The sequence below is a fragment of the Arvicola amphibius genome, chromosome 2 (assembly GCF_903992535.2).
Source record: "Arvicola amphibius chromosome 2, mArvAmp1.2, whole genome shotgun sequence".
NCBI lineage: Eukaryota > Metazoa > Chordata > Mammalia > Rodentia > Cricetidae > Arvicola > Arvicola amphibius.
The window spans coordinates 32,262,470-32,280,059 of record NC_052048.2 but is presented as its reverse complement, the minus strand read 5'-3'; the positions used below and the strand labels follow the sequence as shown (position 1 = coordinate 32,280,059).

The 17,590-nt window shown below is 47.4% G+C and overlaps 1 protein-coding gene across 1 annotated transcript in view; it reads left to right on the top strand.

Annotated features, from left to right (window-relative positions):
* Ift122 (intraflagellar transport 122) overlaps positions 1–17,590 on the top strand; it is a 71,219-nt gene that overhangs the window by 18,637 nt on the left and 34,992 nt on the right. The window contains 9 exon segments of the mRNA XM_038320275.1: positions 1,206–1,282; positions 4,637–4,703; positions 5,436–5,582; positions 8,514–8,589; positions 11,461–11,652; positions 11,797–11,935; positions 14,173–14,375; positions 15,703–15,840; positions 17,146–17,310. Coding sequence (XP_038176203.1) covers positions 1,206–1,282; positions 4,637–4,703; positions 5,436–5,582; positions 8,514–8,589; positions 11,461–11,652; positions 11,797–11,935; positions 14,173–14,375; positions 15,703–15,840; positions 17,146–17,310 — 1,204 coding nt within the window.

Here is a 17,590-nt window from a genome sequence, read left to right as displayed (position 1 = left end):
GGAGGGCTGTCCTGAGCATTTCTTACAGCTGTGGCCTTACATATTCTGACCACTGATTGATGACACCCTTTGGGCTCTGGAAGGTAGACACCACCCCAACTTTTGTGTGCTTGTATTTCTGGCTCCTAGCCTGGTCCACTTTTGTAAGTACTTGACAGACGTGAACTGTGCCATCACCACCAGGTGTTATGTACATTCACACTGTGGTGCAACCAAACTTTGGCAAATACAGGCTTCAGAACCCTCTATCTTGCTGAACTTACTCAGTGCTTAACACCTTCCCTTCTGTCCCATCTCAGCCCCAGCAACTGTCATTCTCCTTTCTGACTCTGGGAGTTTGACTCCTCTAGGTGCCTCATAGGTGGGATCATAGAGCGTTTGGTGTTTTGTGATTGGCTTATTTCATGTAATGTCCTCATGGCCCATGCCTTCCTCTTTAAGGCTGAGCAATACTCCATTGTGTATCTATATCCCATTTGGATTGCTCAACAGCTTGGGTTGCTCCCACCTGGTACCTACTGAGAACGATCCTGCTCTGAACACAACAAACAATGTTTGTTGAACACTGAGTCAGGTCATGCATATGGTGTCCTCAGAAAGCGAAGGACTAGAACTGGGCCGAGATGCCATGGAGTGCACCTGGCCTGCACTGTCTTCGTCACACTCTACCCAGAGATGGTCGATCAGAGCCACAAATAAAGCATGCTGTCTGCACTGGCACTGAGCTGGTTCTCAGTGTCTTTATCTCAGCTACCCACTGGAGGTGTCAGAGGAGAGCCCTGGAGGAGGAGGAGCTTGAGTTGCGTGGGATGCAGGGTGGGTTCAAACTGGTGGTGAGGACAGTCCTATAAAGGAGTTCCTGAGCTGGCTGTTGGTCCCTCAGAGAGGGGCTTGCAATGTGTCACCCAAGGCTTCAATCCTGTTTTTTTCCTTAATTTATTTATTTTTAATTTAACTTATGTATGTGAATATTTTGCATAGAAGGTAGAAGAGGGCATCATATCCTTTGGAACTGGAGATACAGACATCTGTGAGCTGCCATGTGGGTACTAGGAACCAAATCCTAGTTCTCTGGAAGAGTAGTAAGTGCTCTTACCTGCTGAGCCATCTCTCCAGCCCCTTCTAGCCTGCTTTGAATCTCCAGTTGTAGCCACTGAAACATTTGTGCTTTGCTATGGCGTAATCTTCAGCTCTTCACCTTCCAGGCACAACGACTCTATACAGTGTGTCTCCTACAACCCTATCACCCACCAGCTGGCGTCCTGTTCCTCCAGTGACTTTGGTAAGTTTCGGTTCCCAGCATCCCAAGTGGGGAATGCTGAGACCCACACAGAAGCTGCTGACCTGCTCTGAGGGAGAGTCCTCTTCACCTCCAGCAGCCAGGGGAGGGTCATAGTTGTCCTTTAAATTTGCAGAACGAGAGGCAGTGAGAGATGATGTCCGTGGGGTGGTAGGACATCTGAGATGGATGAGCCGTAGGATCCTAGGAGGAAATGGCATGATGGACAGGAGAGCAGGCACAGAAGACTCTGACTCCCCAAAAGGCCTGTGTCTCTGTCCCCACTTAGGTATTCATCCACATCCACATCCACATGCGTGGAATTCACCCTTCAACTGTGCTGCTGACGCAGTGTGTCCTTATTCTTGTCTCTGTGGCAGTGATGTGTGTATGAAGGGAGGAGGGAGGCTTCTGGAACATGAAACATTGATGCTGGCTTCCAGCTCCATGCCAAGGGACCCACAGAACAGCCACGGCCTAGAAATCCAGAGACCTAAGCCTTCTCAGTACCTCAATGTCCTTATCCAAAAGGGATGTGCTCCCTACCTCGTCTGTCCCACTCATGTAGTCTTAGCTTCCGAAGAGAGTGCGAAACAACACAGTTTATCAACAGTGGAAGCACTGCCATTTACTAAAAGTTTAGCTTATCTTCTTGTGGGCTGCTGATCTGTGCTTCTTTGGGGGCAGTAAAAATAATACCCCTGCTATCAAGCTTGTACGAGGAAGGTAGGATTTTTTTTTTTTAAAAAAAAAATCTTAAGTAAAATGTGTTGGGCTGGGGAGATGGCTCAGTGGGTAAAGTGCTTGCAGCACAAGGACCAGAGTTCAGATCCCAGGTACCCATGTACAAGCCAGCTGTGGTGGCTTCTGTCTGTAACCCCAGTGCTGGGAGCAAGACGGCCAGATCCCAGGGACTTGCTGGACAGACAGACTAGCCAAAATGGAGAGTACTAGGGTCAGTGTCAAAAAACAGAGTGATAGAGAAGACATCTCCATGTCAGCTTCTGCCTCCCAGGGCCAGCATCCCCACGGATGTCACTGTACATACACATGCAGTATGTATACATACACATGCAGTATGTATACATACACATGCAGTATGTATACATACACATGCAGTATATATACATACACATGCAGTAGTACCTACAGGATGTTTATAGTGGGGGAAGCACTGTGCTGATGGTTTACAACTATTTTTTTAAAGAAGGGAATTCCTATAGTTTGAGAACTATTTAAAAAAAGTTCTGAGTTCCAAGTCCTGTGGCTGAGGTCAACTGTTTCGCTTATTCCCGTCCTCATGCTGAAGGAGGAAACACAGGGGCTCAATGTAGTTTTTGAGTCACTGGCAGTTACTTAGCCAGCACTGCAGGAGGAGAGTTGGGGCCCAGGTAAGGCAACTATGAGTAGAGCTTGAGGAGGTCTAGAAAGGAGGGGCTCCTGCAGCTGAAGGCCCTGTGCATTTTCAGCGGAGCGCAGATAGCATGCACAGCTGGGGTGGAAATGCTTGGCAGAAGGGAGGGGAAGATTCAGTCATTTGGCATGCATTCCCAAAGCCTTTCTCTTCTCCAGGGACTCCCATGACTGCGACAGCAGGGCATGAAGAAAATATAAGACACAGATATAAAACTGGGCCAGGTGGACCACAGCATCCTGGAAGTCCAGTGTGCTTATTATATAGAGTTGAACAGCGAGGCAGGGTTACTACCTGCAGCTGAGTCAAGGAGGCAGGGTCATCACAGATAAATGCAGAGGCAGGGTCATCACAGATAAATACAGAGGCAGGGTTATATACAGCTGGACCAAGGAGACAGGCTTAGCTAATCTCTGTCTGAGCAGTCTCATAGGGAGCAGTCTTTAGGCCATAAATACTGTGTTGGACATTTTCTGAATATATTGTCAACATCTACACATAGACCAGAAAGGGAAGTCTTTGCCGTTTCCCTCATTTTCACCCCCAGGGAGAAGGCTTTGCCTTTTCTCAGGGTCTGAGGCTACTGGGTCCTTGACATAGTTTATACTCATTCGGGGCTTCCTCTGCTCTCTACACATGCACATGGCTGTGTAAAGTTATTTGTGCCATTTATTTCATGTGGCCACACTTCACAGCTCAAGCAGAGTAGAGTTTGCTTTTGTTGTCTGTTGTTTAGGGCATTGCACCACATCTGGGGATTGGTGGAAGCAAACCTAAAATGACCAGTGAGCCATGAGCAGTGACAGAGGCCTAGAAACTGGACTCTCCAAAAAGGTCATTTGTGACTTATTTTATTTTTGTTATCTTAACAAAGGAATAGGTTTTGCCATGACATTTTCGAACAAAATTTGTTTTTGTTGCTTCTTCCCACCCTTCCAGCCCCATTCTTCTTCATCCACACTCTTTCCCTGCTGTCCTTTTGCCCCAGGAGCTTCTGCTTCCGTGTCCTATGTGACCCCAAATCTCTTGTTCCCTCTGATGGTTTCCTACTAAATCCATTGTCTATACCCACTATCACACCCCTTGCTTACAGATATTAAGATTGAGACATGAGACACGTGATGTTTGTCTTTCTGGGGCTGGGTCAGCTCACTTAATGTGAAACTTGACAGCTTCATTCCTGCCCATTCTATTTCATTAACTTGTTATTTTATTTATTTGTTTGTTTTTTAATCCTTTGGTTTTTGAGACAGGGTTTCTCTGTATAGTCCCTACTGTCCTAGACCAGTCTGGCTTTAAATTCACAGAGATCCTCTTGCCTCTGCCTCCCAAGTGCTGAGGTTAAAGGTGTGTGCCGCCACTGCCCAGCTTAACCCATTAATTTAATGCTGAGTTGTTCTCTGACTGCCATGCGCTAGCTATGAGCAGCTAACTTGTCCTTTTCTTTAGATTTAAATCCTGGAGAAGTTGACTAGAACTTTACCATCTACCTTTTTTAAAAAAATAATTTTCAGTGCATTGCAAGGACAGTACAGAGAAACCTCATGTATTCTTCCCCCAGCTTTCTTACGCACCTTGGGCAGCTATTGGGCAGTGCAGGAGCCAGGGCAGGAGGGCACAGTGTGTCTGTGGCTCTGTCATTTCCTCATGTGTAGCAGTGCATTGCCACTGCATTGCAGGATCCCATTCCCACACCAAAGCCTGCTACCCGCCCTCTGCTGCCACCTGAGATCCCAGTAGCCATAGATCTATTCTCCAGGTTGTGATTATTGTTTAGTATTTTGTATACATAGACTTACTTTGTGCTGAACTTTTGTATGTTGGCTTTTCCCTCCATTAGCATAAGACTCCAGAGTTTCAACTTTTGTAGAAATGAATAGTTTATTCCTCTCTATTGCTGAATAGTCTTACTGTGTTTTTTTGTTTTTTGCCTGATACTGAAGGACTGTGGTCTCCTGAGCAGAAATCTGTCTCCAAGCATAAATCCAGCAGCAAGATCACCTGCTGCAGGTAAGCTAGGGGTGCTCTGATGACAGGCCTATGCTCCTTTCTCTCCCTAAGAGACCCACACAAATCACTAATTTTGCATCACAGAGAAAGTGTGGTGTAGATTAGTTGGTATAGGTGTCTGTGTTCGTTGTCTTCTTCTCTTGTCTCCTTGATGGGAGGGACTTGTGCCTTTCATCACTTTCACTTGCTGAGGCGTCTTCATCAGGATCGACAGGCAGGAACCTCTGACTTTGGTACTAGACCCAGACCTTGTGATTGACAGGTCTGTGACCTCAGGGTCCTCATGGCCCAGTGGTGATAGCACCACCATTGCTGGGAATGTATGTAAGCCAGGCTAGGCACTCTAAAACTGAGCAGCTTCTGGGGGACTCTGGGATTCAGCATTTGTTGAGTGACTTGTCAAGCCCTGTTCTAGAGCTAAAAAGACACAAGACAGTGTCTTGGAGCCTCTGAATTGGGAGGGGGTTGAAATGCAAAGCAGAAAATGGGAGTCTATAGTGCAGGGGTAGGCTGTCATGGAGATGTGTGCAGAGAGCCAGGGGATAGAGCCTTCTTTTAAGGCCTCACTGTTCCAGATGTGAGTGGCAGTTCAAGCTGGTGTCTGACTCCTCGTCAGGAGTGAGCAGGGTGATGAGAGAGCAGCCCGGCTGCTGCCGCCTCCCACCGAGCTTTCCTGGCTTCCCTGTGTGTGTCCTCTCCATCTCCCGTGCTCTTCCTTGGTTGTGTGTGCAGCTGGACAAACGACGGTCAGTACCTGGCTCTCGGGATGTCCAATGGGGTCATCAGCATCCGGAACAAAAATGGCGAAGAGAAAGTGAAGATCGAGCGGCCAGGGGGCTCCTTCTCCCCAATATGGTCCATCTGCTGGAACCCTTCAAGGTACCCATGGCTGTCTTTCTTCTGGCTGACACTCTTAGACCCTCAGCCCTCTGAGCTCTTTTTCTCTTTATGCCATCTTCGTAGTTTAAAGTCCTCTTTCCCCACTTGCCTGGTCTCTGGGAACCTGTTCTTTATAAATGGAGTTTTAAAAGAGCCTATATTGAGTTTTGGAATGAATCCCAGAGATTTAGCTAAGCAGACAAACTATCTAGGCCAGCAGAGGGTGGGGTGAGGGGGAGAGAAAGAGAGAGAGAGGCTTCTTCATGAACTAGTAGTTGTGATCCTCCCTATGTTTCTTTTCTTGCTTCCTCGTTCTTCCTCCACGTCCTGGAATATGCACCACCACTCCACCTGTTAACACAATGAACAGAACAGCGATTTCTTGACTGCTTTTTAAAAAAATTTTCCTTGTCAAAAAGTTAAAATTAAGTCTACAAATATCCCTAGAACCTAATGGTCTGCAGACAGTTGGCACCTACCTGCTCAGACCTTACACACACTTTACTTTTATGGCCATGTGTCTTTGAGGGTGGACTGAAAGCTTTCCTGACTCTTTGCATAATCCTATAATATGCCAAGCCTATCTCCACAGAGTTCTCTGATCATAAATTAAAGGACTCAATTGTTTTCCGTCCCAGTGTTATTTTACAGGTGGGCGCCTGCTTGATTTAGGAGGCTGTTTAATTCCATTGCATTTCTTACAACAGGTTATTATAATTCTTCCTGAATAATTCTGTCCAGCGGAGGCCCTGCATGTGTATATAGTGCCTTCAAAGGCCATTAGCCTACCCCAGAGTTCCTGCTGTTTGATTTTGTGGCCACAGATGACTTTGTGGCTTCAGGCTTCCATTTTTAATTCATGAGAAGCAGGATGCCCAGTGTACCTGGTGGCTGTCCTCTTCCGGGCAGGGTCCAGGGGCTCCTTGGCAGGTTTTGAAATTATAGCTTCAGTGTAGTCCTAGGCAATGTGATTGTGAACATCCGCTTACTGTCTACAGCCGATGGGAGAATATCTGGATGAGCAGAGAGAACGAGGATGCTGAGGATGTCATTGTCAACAGATATTTTCAGGAAATCCCTTCCATTCTGAAGTCAACAGTGTACAGTAGTCAGGGTAGTGAGGCAGAGGAGGAAGAGCAAGAGGAAGAGGACGACAGTCCCAGGGACGGCAACTCGTGAGTGTGTCCCGGAGTGAGGACCCTCCTTGGGAGGGCCCAGGCCCCGCACAGACCTGCTGAAGCAGATGCTGCTGAGAAGCTCCTTGGCCAAGGGCAGCAGAGCAGGGGCCGGGGGATTGTTGGTGAGCCCCCGCACTCACAGGGAAGCTCCCCCGAGAAGCAGATGTGGGCGGCAGGTAGTGCAATCCTCTGGGAAAGGAGGAGACACCTCTGTAAACTGCCATCTCTGAAAAGGCCCCAGACCTCTGTATGTCCCCTCTGACATTTATGTGTGAGTATCATAACCGTGCCTGCTTCTTAACCTCTGAGTAAGCCCCTTCCAGCAACACTAGACATTCTCTGAGAAGTGTGGTTTACCTAAGGGCCTGTGTAGGACCACTAGTCATTGGTTACTGGCTGTGTTTTCTTGGCCTGTTCCCATACCACTTCGCCTTGCATTGGCTAGGATGTATGTAAAGGAGAAGCCCTTAGCTTTTATCCCCTCCCACACCCACAGTCCTGGCTACTGGGCAGTCTGTCTTCTCTCAGTTGAGATGACCGGAAGGGAGCGGGAAAAGCTGAGGCAGCCAGGATGTTGTGATTGGGCAATCATGTCCCAGCTTGGAACCCTCCTCACTGCAGCCCTGACACCTAAGATTCATTAGAGGAATCCAGGTGTGGGGGATGGGAAGTGGGGACAGAAAAAGGAGGAAGGGTGGCTTTCAGGTTCCCATCTGAGTTTCACCCATTTTTATTATTTAACATGGATGTTTTGGTAGAGCCCCACTGCCCACCAATATGGGTGATTGGGTTGGAAACTCCTAGACTAGTGTCTAGCCCAGTACCACACATAGCCTCTCCACTGGGTTTCACTGGTGGCTAGGGTTTGGACTTCAGCGACAGTCATCACAGTTCATCAGCAAGCCTTCTGCCAACATCTTCTCTACTTTTCCCCTTTGTCTTAATTCTCAGTTAGTGTCTATGGCGTTTTCCTCACTGCTACCCCTGGCTGGGTTTTACAGACCATGCTGCATAGGGCATACTTATATGGAGACTCAGCCACCTGGGGAGACTTATGGTCCAGCCTTGATGCTGGGAAGCCTCTCTCTGTCTACATTCTGAGTGGTTGGCTTCCCGTTTGAGTCTCAGAGGCCTTCCTGAGTTCTGGTCCTGGAGTCCCATCCCAAGACACAGATCTACAGGCTTTGTTACATTGGCAGTTGTTCGTCTTCAAGAACTTCAAAAGTTGGCCATCTTCATTCAGATGCCATTTCACCTCTTCAAGAACCCTAACTGCAAGAGAACTTGGGCATGGGTACCATTCTTCCCTTGTAGGAAGACTGAGCAGTTTCCCATGTTCTGGAACAGTCTAGCCTCCTCACTGTAAGCTGTGTCTCCTGGCTACTCCCCACATTTTATGCATGGGAAGGGTACACCTGGATTTGCAGCCATGCTCATCCTTCAAGTTGCTCCTCTGGAACCCTGAAATGAGGGGTTTACCTTCTGCTACTGTAGCTGTGTTTAGCCCAGGCTGTTCATGACTCAGATTCAGTGCAATAGCAGATCCCAGGAGGGCCAAACCTGTCTCTGCGTTAGTCTCGGGACTGATTGATGCTTGACCTGATTGTAATGCTGGCCCCAGTACGGCTGTGTAGCACTTGGCTCCCTGACAGCCTGGCCAGGACTTTCTTTTTCCTGTTGTTTGTTAAGCCCCTAGCCATGCTCATCAGCAGGCTGTGCCCCCTTATAACCTCTTTTGTCTTCTGTTGATTAGAGAGGAACATAATGACATCCTGGCTGTAGCTGACTGGGGACAGAAACTTTCCTTCTACCAGCTGAGTGGAAAACAGGTATGTAGTACCATGCAAGCCCAGTTACCCATGTTAGCTGTAGCACACTCCGATAGTGTGCTTCTGAGACTGCACTAATAGTAACTACACACGGTCATCGTGACTGTTTGCTGTGGCTCCAGGTCCTGCATCCAGTGCTTTGCCTTCTTTTCTTAAGCTCTTCAACCCAGTACTTTATGTACCTTAGAAATGGGGAGACCAAGACCAGCGCAGTAAGTCCCACACACTTGGAAAGTGGTGGAACCTGGGATTGAAACCCAGATCAGATTAATTTACTGGTTCTTTGAGAATTTCCTGTGTGCTTTTGAGAGGATGTGCCCAGTGACGTTTCTCTCAGCTAGATCCCACCCCCTAAACTTTACCCCTTCTCCATAATGCACTGACTGACACAGAGTTTCTGAGATTTGCTTAGGGTCCAAACCATGGTACAGATGGCAACTCTAACTCGTTTGGGACAGTGAAGTTATTTTATTTTATTTTTGGTTTTGAAGTATCTTTTCAATTCTGGAGTGATTTGGGATTAAATATAGGACAAGGATTGATAAAACAAAGTCAAAATTTTCATCATGCTGGTAACATTTGTATAATTTTGGCCTTTTAGGCATATGTAATGCTTGACGAGTCCCTGGCTTAGTAGCCACAGCTGGTATTCCCTGGTCCAGACATTGTTATGCTGCTTACAGCATGAGCTCTTTTAATCCTCCAACCCTCTGGAGGAACTGCTACCAACATTGTTGTACATGTAAGGACATTGAGGCCTTGAGATGCTCTTGGCCACACTAAGTTTGGGACCTGACCAGATGGATGCTAGAAATTTGTATCTGCATATCTGCTAGATTAGTCTAGTGATGATTATTGTAAAAACATAATTGAATTAAAAACTGATTTTTATACAACTTATTTTCAATGAAAAGACAAGAATTTTTCATTAAGTACCTAAGTAACATTGGACTTTAAAGAGACTCATTGTATTTTCCTTCTTGGGATTCACTAGGCTTAAAAACAAAACACAAAAAACCATATATATATACATATATATATATATATACACATATATATATATTCTTTTAAAAAACATGATGAAGGGAGGGTGAAGAAATTAAGACAGTAATACTCTAGCCATCCGCTCCTGAGATGCCTTTTCTACAGTTTTTCTATTCCTTAGAGTCCAGTCGCTTCCCTGACTCTCCATGTCAGTGAGCTGTTTTAGTCACTACATTCTTCAGTTCCACGTGGGTGCCAAGCCCTCTGCAAGAACAGTACATTCTCTTAACCACTGAGCCCTCTCTCCAGCCCCTTCCTTCCTTAATATTTTGAACCATGTTATCACAGATGTTTTAAGTTTTTCATCTGCTTATTCTAATATTTGGGTCATCTGGGTCTGGCTTTGTTGATTGTCTTTTATATGTATGGATGGTTTGCCTGCTTGTTTATGTACCACATGTGTGCAGTGCCCACAGTGACCAGCAGAGGGTATCACCCCCCACACACCCCAGAACAGGAGTTACAGTGATTCCAGTGAGCCACCATGTGGGTGCTGGGAACCAAACCCAGGTCCTCTGCAAGAGCAGCCAATGCTCTTAACCCCTGAGCATCCCTCCAGCCCCCATTTCCTACTTTTTGAACGTTTGAATTATATTCTGGGCCTTATAAATGGTACCTCATAGACACTCATTTTTTCTCCTGTTCCTCTGAAGGTGTGTGCATGTGCATGGGAGAGGGGGATGGGAGGATGAGGGGACGGGGAGAGGGGACACTGGGGGATGGTGTTGTTGGCCTTGCTGTGCTCTGCTCCGTATTTTTAGTGGGCAGCAGCTGAGATCTCAGGACAGTTCTTTGGCATCACCTGTGAGTCACGTGCTTGGGTAGCTCAGGGTTTCCAGAGTGAGCAGAGCTTGTGTGCAGAATGGACTTCCTTCCGGCCCTCCTTTTTGCAGCATCCCTCCTGACTGTTCAGCTCTCAGATGCTGTACCCACCTAGAAAGGAGCTTCCAGGGCCAGTGCTCAGAGAAGCTTGCCTGAGGCTGTTTCTCTGCCTAGTTTCTGCCTACTTTGGGCACCTGCTTCAGTTGGTCCTTGTAGTTGGTCCTGAGCTGATGGTTGTTGCTTGCAAGAAGTCCTAAGCCCCAGCCCACAGCTGTCAGCCCTCGGTGTCATGACAGGTGCCAGAGTTTTCTTGTTAGATTTTGTAGCATTGAGAGGTAGGAGGGAAGCTTTTGGTTGTTAGGCATTTGAAATTCCTAAAAAGGAAATAAAAAGTGAACATACTAAATTTATAATTGTAGTTGAAATTAGTTGAAGGGAATTAACTAAGTTGAAATTGGAGCTATTTCAGTGATTTTATGTTTAAATTGAGTTCATTAAACCGTCAGTGCCAACTGATTGTTCACTTTTACTAGATTTATACATAGGAAAACATTTGTAAATTGACCCTAAGCCTTAAAGCAAGAACCAGGATTTTAGAGTTGTTTTCCTTAAATTGAATAAAGAATAAAGAGCAGTCTTTTCAAGTGAATAAGCCCAGAAAATAAACAAAGAAAAGGAGCTGAGGTGAGCTGCTGGCTCTGTGTGAGGCAGTGAACAAGGGAAAGACTCCCTGGCCTCCAGGTTGGCTGAGGAGGTTGGGCCCACTTTGCAACAGTAAGGTCAGGCATTGCTGATTTTAGGAACCAAGGATTTGGATGGGTTGAGGGGAAGGTGTGGGTGTTCCAGCAGTGGAGGGGCCTGTGTAAGTAATAGGCTAACTTAGGAGGTAAGGCTAGGCAGCCCCCTGCCTTCCTACCACTCCCTCTTCCTCACTTATGATGGTAGGGAAGCCCTTACTGGGGTTCAGGAGTGGTCTTTCACTTGGTGTATCCTCTCTTTCCTCAGATTGGAAAGGATCGGCCACTGAACTTTGACCCCTGCTGCATCAGCTACTTCACCAAAGGAGAGTACATTTTGGTGGGGGGTTCAGACAAGCAGGTATCTCTTTTCACCAAGGATGGAGTGCGCCTGGGGACCGTTGGGGAGCAGAACTCCTGGGTTTGGACCTGTAGAGTGAAGCCTGACTCCAACTATGTGGTAAGTGGAGGAAGTTCTTCCTGCAGAGCCTTTCTAGAGCAGGCCCTGAGCATCAGGTCATCCAGGCAGAGTTTGGCCATCGCTCCTCATGGGGGGAGGCTGCTTCTCCTCCCAGCCTGAGATTGACAGCCGTCTTCTGAACAGGTGGTAGGCTGCCAGGATGGCACCATTTCCTTCTACCAGCTCATCTTCAGCACAGTCCACGGCCTGTACAAGGATCGGTATGCCTACAGGGACAGCATGACAGATGTCATCGTCCAACACCTGATCACGGAGCAGAAAGGTAAGAGGCAGGCTTGCCTCTGCTTATAGACACTAGCCAAGGGGTGGGCATGGGCTGGTGATAGGACACACAAAATAATAGGAAATCTCTCCCTTGGCCTTTGGTGGTTTGTTTGTTTTTGTTTTTCAAAACAAGGTTTCTCTGTGTAACAGCTTGGCCAGTCCTGGAACTCACTGTGTAGACCAGGCTGGCCTCAAGCTCACTGCCTGCCTCTGCCTTCTGAGTGTTGGGATTAAAGGTGTGTGTCCCCACTGCCTGGCATCTCTCCTGGTCTTGCTTTAGCTTTTGGCAGTGGAAAGAGGATGCAGGTCTCTTTGAGGATCTAGCAAAAGCAATAAAACCTGTCAAAACAAAACAAAACAAAAAAACCAAAGCACCTCCCCCCCACCAAATACCAACTTACTACATTTTACAAATAATTCCAAGGTATAAATGGACAAGTGGACTCATTGAGGCACAGAAGCTGACAAATCAGAGCTGTGATGACTGACCTGCATGGGGCTTTGTGGACCGTTACCTGTAGATGGAGGCTGCTCATTCATTGCTAGCTGCCCAGACCCAAAATAATCACACAGAAACTGTATTATTTGCAATACTGTTTGGCCAGTAGCTTAAGCATATTTCGAACTAGCTCTTACATCTTGAATGAACCCATTTCTAGTATTTTATATTTCACCACGAGGCTCGTGGTTTACCAGCAAAGTTCCGACTGGCAGCTCGTATCTTTCTCCTCTGGCGGCTACATAAGGCCTTCTTTCTCCTTCTTTCTGCCTTCTTTCTCCCAGCATTCACTTTAGTTTATCCATCTAGCTCTATTCTGCCCTGCGATAGGCCAAAGAACTTCTTTATTCATTGACCAATAAAAGCAACACATATACAGAAGGTCTTCCCACACCCTTTACCCTTTCTGGTCAGAGTCATTTTGGCATACTTTCCCCTCAGCTTCTGTCTGTCTCTTGGTAGGTTCTTCTGCTAGATAAGTAGGGCAGTGGATAGGCTCAGGCTTGGTCAGAGATCAGGGATTGTCTTAGTTAGGGTTTCTGTTGCTATGAAGAGATGCCATGACCACAGCATCTCTTATAAAACATTTAATTGGGGCTGGTTTCAGATTCAGAACTTCAGTTCATTATCATTGTGGTCGGAAGCTTGGTGGTGTGCAAGCAGATATGGCGCTGGAGAAGAGGCTGAGAGTTCTGCATTGGATCAGCAGGCAGCAGGAAAAAAGCGATACTGGGTCCAGCTTGAGTATCTGAAATCTCAAAGCCCACCCCTGTGGCCACACCTCCAATCATGTTACTCCCTATGAGTCTATGGAGGCCATTTTCATTCAAACCACTCCTGGGATCCAGCTCACATGGTCTGAACTCTGACAGTCCCCTTCTGTTCAGCTAAGTAGCTCTGCTGGTTAGTAGTTCCATCCTGCTGCATTCATAAGTGGATGTGCTGACCACATGTGCTGTCTGGATGCAGCTAGCCAGATATGGCCAGATGTCTTTGCATAGAGGTCCCGGTTTGGGGCCATCCTGCAGATTCAGTTTGGCTTCTTTTGTCCCTGCCTGGGTAGTTCTGTGTTTTGAAAATTCCTTCTAGGTGGTGGGACTGTAGCCACTAGTGTAGCCACTGAGACTCAGCAGTGGTCTTTGTGGGTTGTTTACCCCAGTGGATCTGTAGAGAGGCGGGGCCTACCTCATGGAAGTCTCCCTGTGGTCAGAAAGATTGCAGGGGTGTGGTCAGTTGTGAAATTGTCATTATGGTGGGTTTCTGATCAGTAGGGGCCTTTGGTGTGCAGAGGACATAGAACAAGTGGTGGTGGCATTGATTGCTTAGCTTCGGGCTGCACAGATTGTTTCATATGCAGCTCTGGACCCCATGAACATGGCAGGCGTTCTGGGACAATTTTTAAAGATTTATTTACTTTTACCTTATGTGTATGTCTGAGTGCCTGCACATGGCCATGTACCTTGTATGTGCAGTTCCAGAGGAGGCCAGAGAAGGGCACAGGTCGCCAGGAGCTGAAGTTACAGGTGCGGCTCCATGTGGGACTGTGAACCAAACTCTAGTCTCCTTGAGAGCAGCAGTGCTCCAACCCTGAGCTGCCTTTTAATGAGAGTGTCTCACTTTAATTGTCAGAAGCATTAAATAAATAAATGATGGCTTTTAATTTCTCTGCCTTTCACCTTACTTAACAACGTTTTGCTAGAGTCTTTCCCCCCCCTCCCCCCCCCGCCCTTTGACAGTTCGGATTAAGTGCAGAGAGCTTGTCAAGAAAATTGCCATCTACAAAAATCGATTAGCTATCCAGCTGCCAGAGAAGATCCTCATCTACGAGCTGTACTCAGACGACTCAGTGGACATGCACTACCGGGTGAAGGAGAAAATTGTCAAGAAGTTTGAGTGCAACCTGCTGGTGGTGTGTGCTGACCACATCATCCTGTGCCAGGTGGGCAGTGACCCCTCCCCAGGGCAGGTGCCCACCTCAGAGTTGTAAAGCTGGTCACAGCCTAGTGGTTGTCCATTGGCTTCTACTGTATTGCTATCTAGCTGAATCAGTTTTTAGAGAGATGAAGTTCATAGCTGGAGTGATTTTGTACTGTGGAGCATTTTGTTTTGTACTGGGATTAGATGTATTGTAAGTTATCCTACACGATGAAGGTTTATTTGGTTTTTTGTTTTTTTAAGATTGTGTTTTACTGAGTTGCTCAAGCTGGCTTCAAATTTTTGATCCCCACATCTACCTCCTGAGTGCTGAGCTGAAGATGTGTCACACCTATCTAGGATAAATTTTCACAAGCAGAAGTTTTACCTCCTGAGAGATTTCTTTCCTTTTTTTTTTCCCCTCTTGAGGTATTAGGAATTGAACCTAGGCCCTTGCCTACAGTAGGTAAGTCCTCTACAATTAAGCCACATCCCCAGTCTCTTCTCTCCCCACCACCTTTATAAAACAGATTAATACACACACATACACACACACACACACACACACACACACACACACACATTAATACTGATTTTTCGAGATAGGGTTTCTCTGTGTAGCACTGACTGTCCTGGAACTCGCTCTGTAGACAAGACTGGCCTCGAACTCACAGAGATCCGCCTGCTTCTGCCTCCCAAACACTGGGACTAAAGGCAGCACCACCACTGCCCTGCCCTCACCACCTTTTTATTACTTTTTATTTTGAGACTGGGTTTCACCAAGTTTACCATGGTGGCCTTGAACTCAGCCTGTAGCCTGGGCAAACCTTGAACTTGCAGTGCTCTTGCCCAGCCTCAAAAGTCCTTGGAACTGCAGACCTGTGCCATCCCCGCAAAGTCTCTAAGAGTTGGTGTTTTTTTTTTTTTTTTCCCAAAGAAAATTCTTTTCTTAGTGTAGATTTCTAAAAGTCTCTAGGTCAGTGCCAAGAGGAGTTTTGGAAAGAAGTCGAGAAAAACCCTACTGTAGGTGGACCTAATCTTGCCCAGACCCGTTGGAAACTATAAAAAGGAAGAAATCCTTTAGGAGCCAATGCAGAACTAGTATCAAAACTATGCGAGAGTCTCGAGCCGCCTACCACTTAGGGCTACCCCAAGTTGGAGAACAGTTGTGGACTCCAAGCCTCTGGTCCATGTTGAAGGTGGCTCCCAGGGAAGCCATCCTGGTGAAGATGAGCTCACAGCATGGGGGAGAGTTGGGTCAGATCGCTGCTGATGGTGTTGGAAGGTTTCCCCAAGAGAGCTGGGAGCAGGCATTCTCTGACCCTCCATGCTGAGCCTGGGTTGCTTCCTAGGAGAAACGGCTGCAGTGCCTGTCCTTCAGCGGAGTGAAGGAAAGGGAGTGGCAGATGGAGTCTCTCATTCGGTACATCAAGGTGATCGGTGGCCCTGCTGGAAGGGAAGGTCTGTTGGTGGGCCTGAAAAACGGTCAGGTGAGTCTTCCCAGGCTACCATCCAGCTTCTTATCCAAGACAGGCACAGGTTTCCTGTCTGGGATGACCTGAGCTGGGCTGTGGACAGCTTGGAATTTACTTGCACGCAGATAGCTTCAGTCTGTGGGCTTCAGCCTCGCAGCATGCTCACACCTGGCAGTTGGCGCCGCGGCTGCGCGTAGCAGGGATTAGTGGGTTTAAGGTCACCCCAAAGGTGGGATTTGTTGGAGCCACAGCTTTAGTGGATTGCTGGAGAAGCAGGCAGGGATTGTTCATGAGGTCAGAGCCCTATTAGGCAATGCGTGGATTAACCAGTACCCCACCTGGGTCCTAGATGGTCCTAGTCCTTAGGCTGTTACTAGAAGCTAAAAGATAAATGAAGGGTTTGGACAAATGGATTAGGAAATCTAGGCTATACGAAAGTTGAACAGATTTGTGTGTGTGTGTGTGTGTGTGTGTGTGTGTGTGTGTGTGTGTGTGTTCATCTGCATTCTTTGCTCAAAATAAGAAAAGTTCTATGTGGGCTACATAGAGATTTGAAAGTGAAAATATAACTGCATTAGCCTAAGAGCCAAGCTGTGTAGCAGATGGCTCGTGGCTGAGGCTTGTCAGGTCTTTGCTGGGGACGGAAGTTGCGGAGCATAAGATCAGTGGGAGCTGTCAAGCAGTAGTGCCCAAGTGGGGGACAGTCTGTCCCCCCTCAGTCAGCTGTCAGGTCTCATGTGAGGCTGGGAGCATGACTATGGGGTCAGGTTAACCTGGGACCACAATCTTTCTTAGCTTCTCACTGGCTCTATGGCACTGGGCAGATCAGTTTGCTCTCTGGGCTCAGGTTTTCCAAATAAGGACAATACTATGTGTCTTCCCAGGGCTGTCAAGAGCAGGACAGGGGTGTCAGTGAATGGCAGCTGTCAGCATCAGCGTCATTATTACTTTATACCAGATGTCTCGCCTGTGTTTACAGGAGCCCTTCCTGTGTCTGTGCATGGGTCCCCTACCCGGCAGTTTGAGCGGTGTCATTAAAAAATGTCCCCAGTCCACACAGACATTAGAGTAAGTTTGGCATGTCTCAGGCCTGTTGTTGCTTCAGTGACCTCCGATGAACCATTCTTCTGGTCTCTTAAGGATGGCACCCCCTTCCCTCACACACCCTGCTTTATTTAATGAGTCTTTTCTCTGCACACAGCTTCTGGAGGAGTTAGTGGGTGTTGTTCTTGTAGAACACATGGGACGCCAACAGCCTGGCAGTGGTCCAGGGTCTGGTTGCCATGGTGACTCACACTTATTTCTCTGAAATTTCGCCAGATCCTGAAGATCTTTGTGGACAATCTCTTTGCCATTGTCCTGCTGAAGCAGGCCACAGCCGTGCGCTGCTTGGATATGAGCGCCTCCCGGAACAAGTTGGCTGTGGTGGATGAAAACGACACGTGCTTGGTGTACGACATCCACACGAAGGAGCTGCTCTTTCAGGTGAATCCTAGGTAGAGACACAGTCCTTAGAACAGGACTGAGTTTCCAGTTGTGCAAGAAGGTACCCAGCCCTGTCTGGGAGGACTGGCAAGGGGCAGGAACCCAGCACAGGTGTAGCTTCTGGAAGCTCCCGGGAGCCGGTGTCCAGGCCAGCCTCCTTAGCACCTGTTTCCTTGCCAGTAACACATTCTTCACAGAAGAGTAAACAGTGTCTGAGGTGTCGGCGATGAGTCTGGTGGCCAGGTTATTGTGTGGTGCTGATTCTTTTGATGAAGTCTGT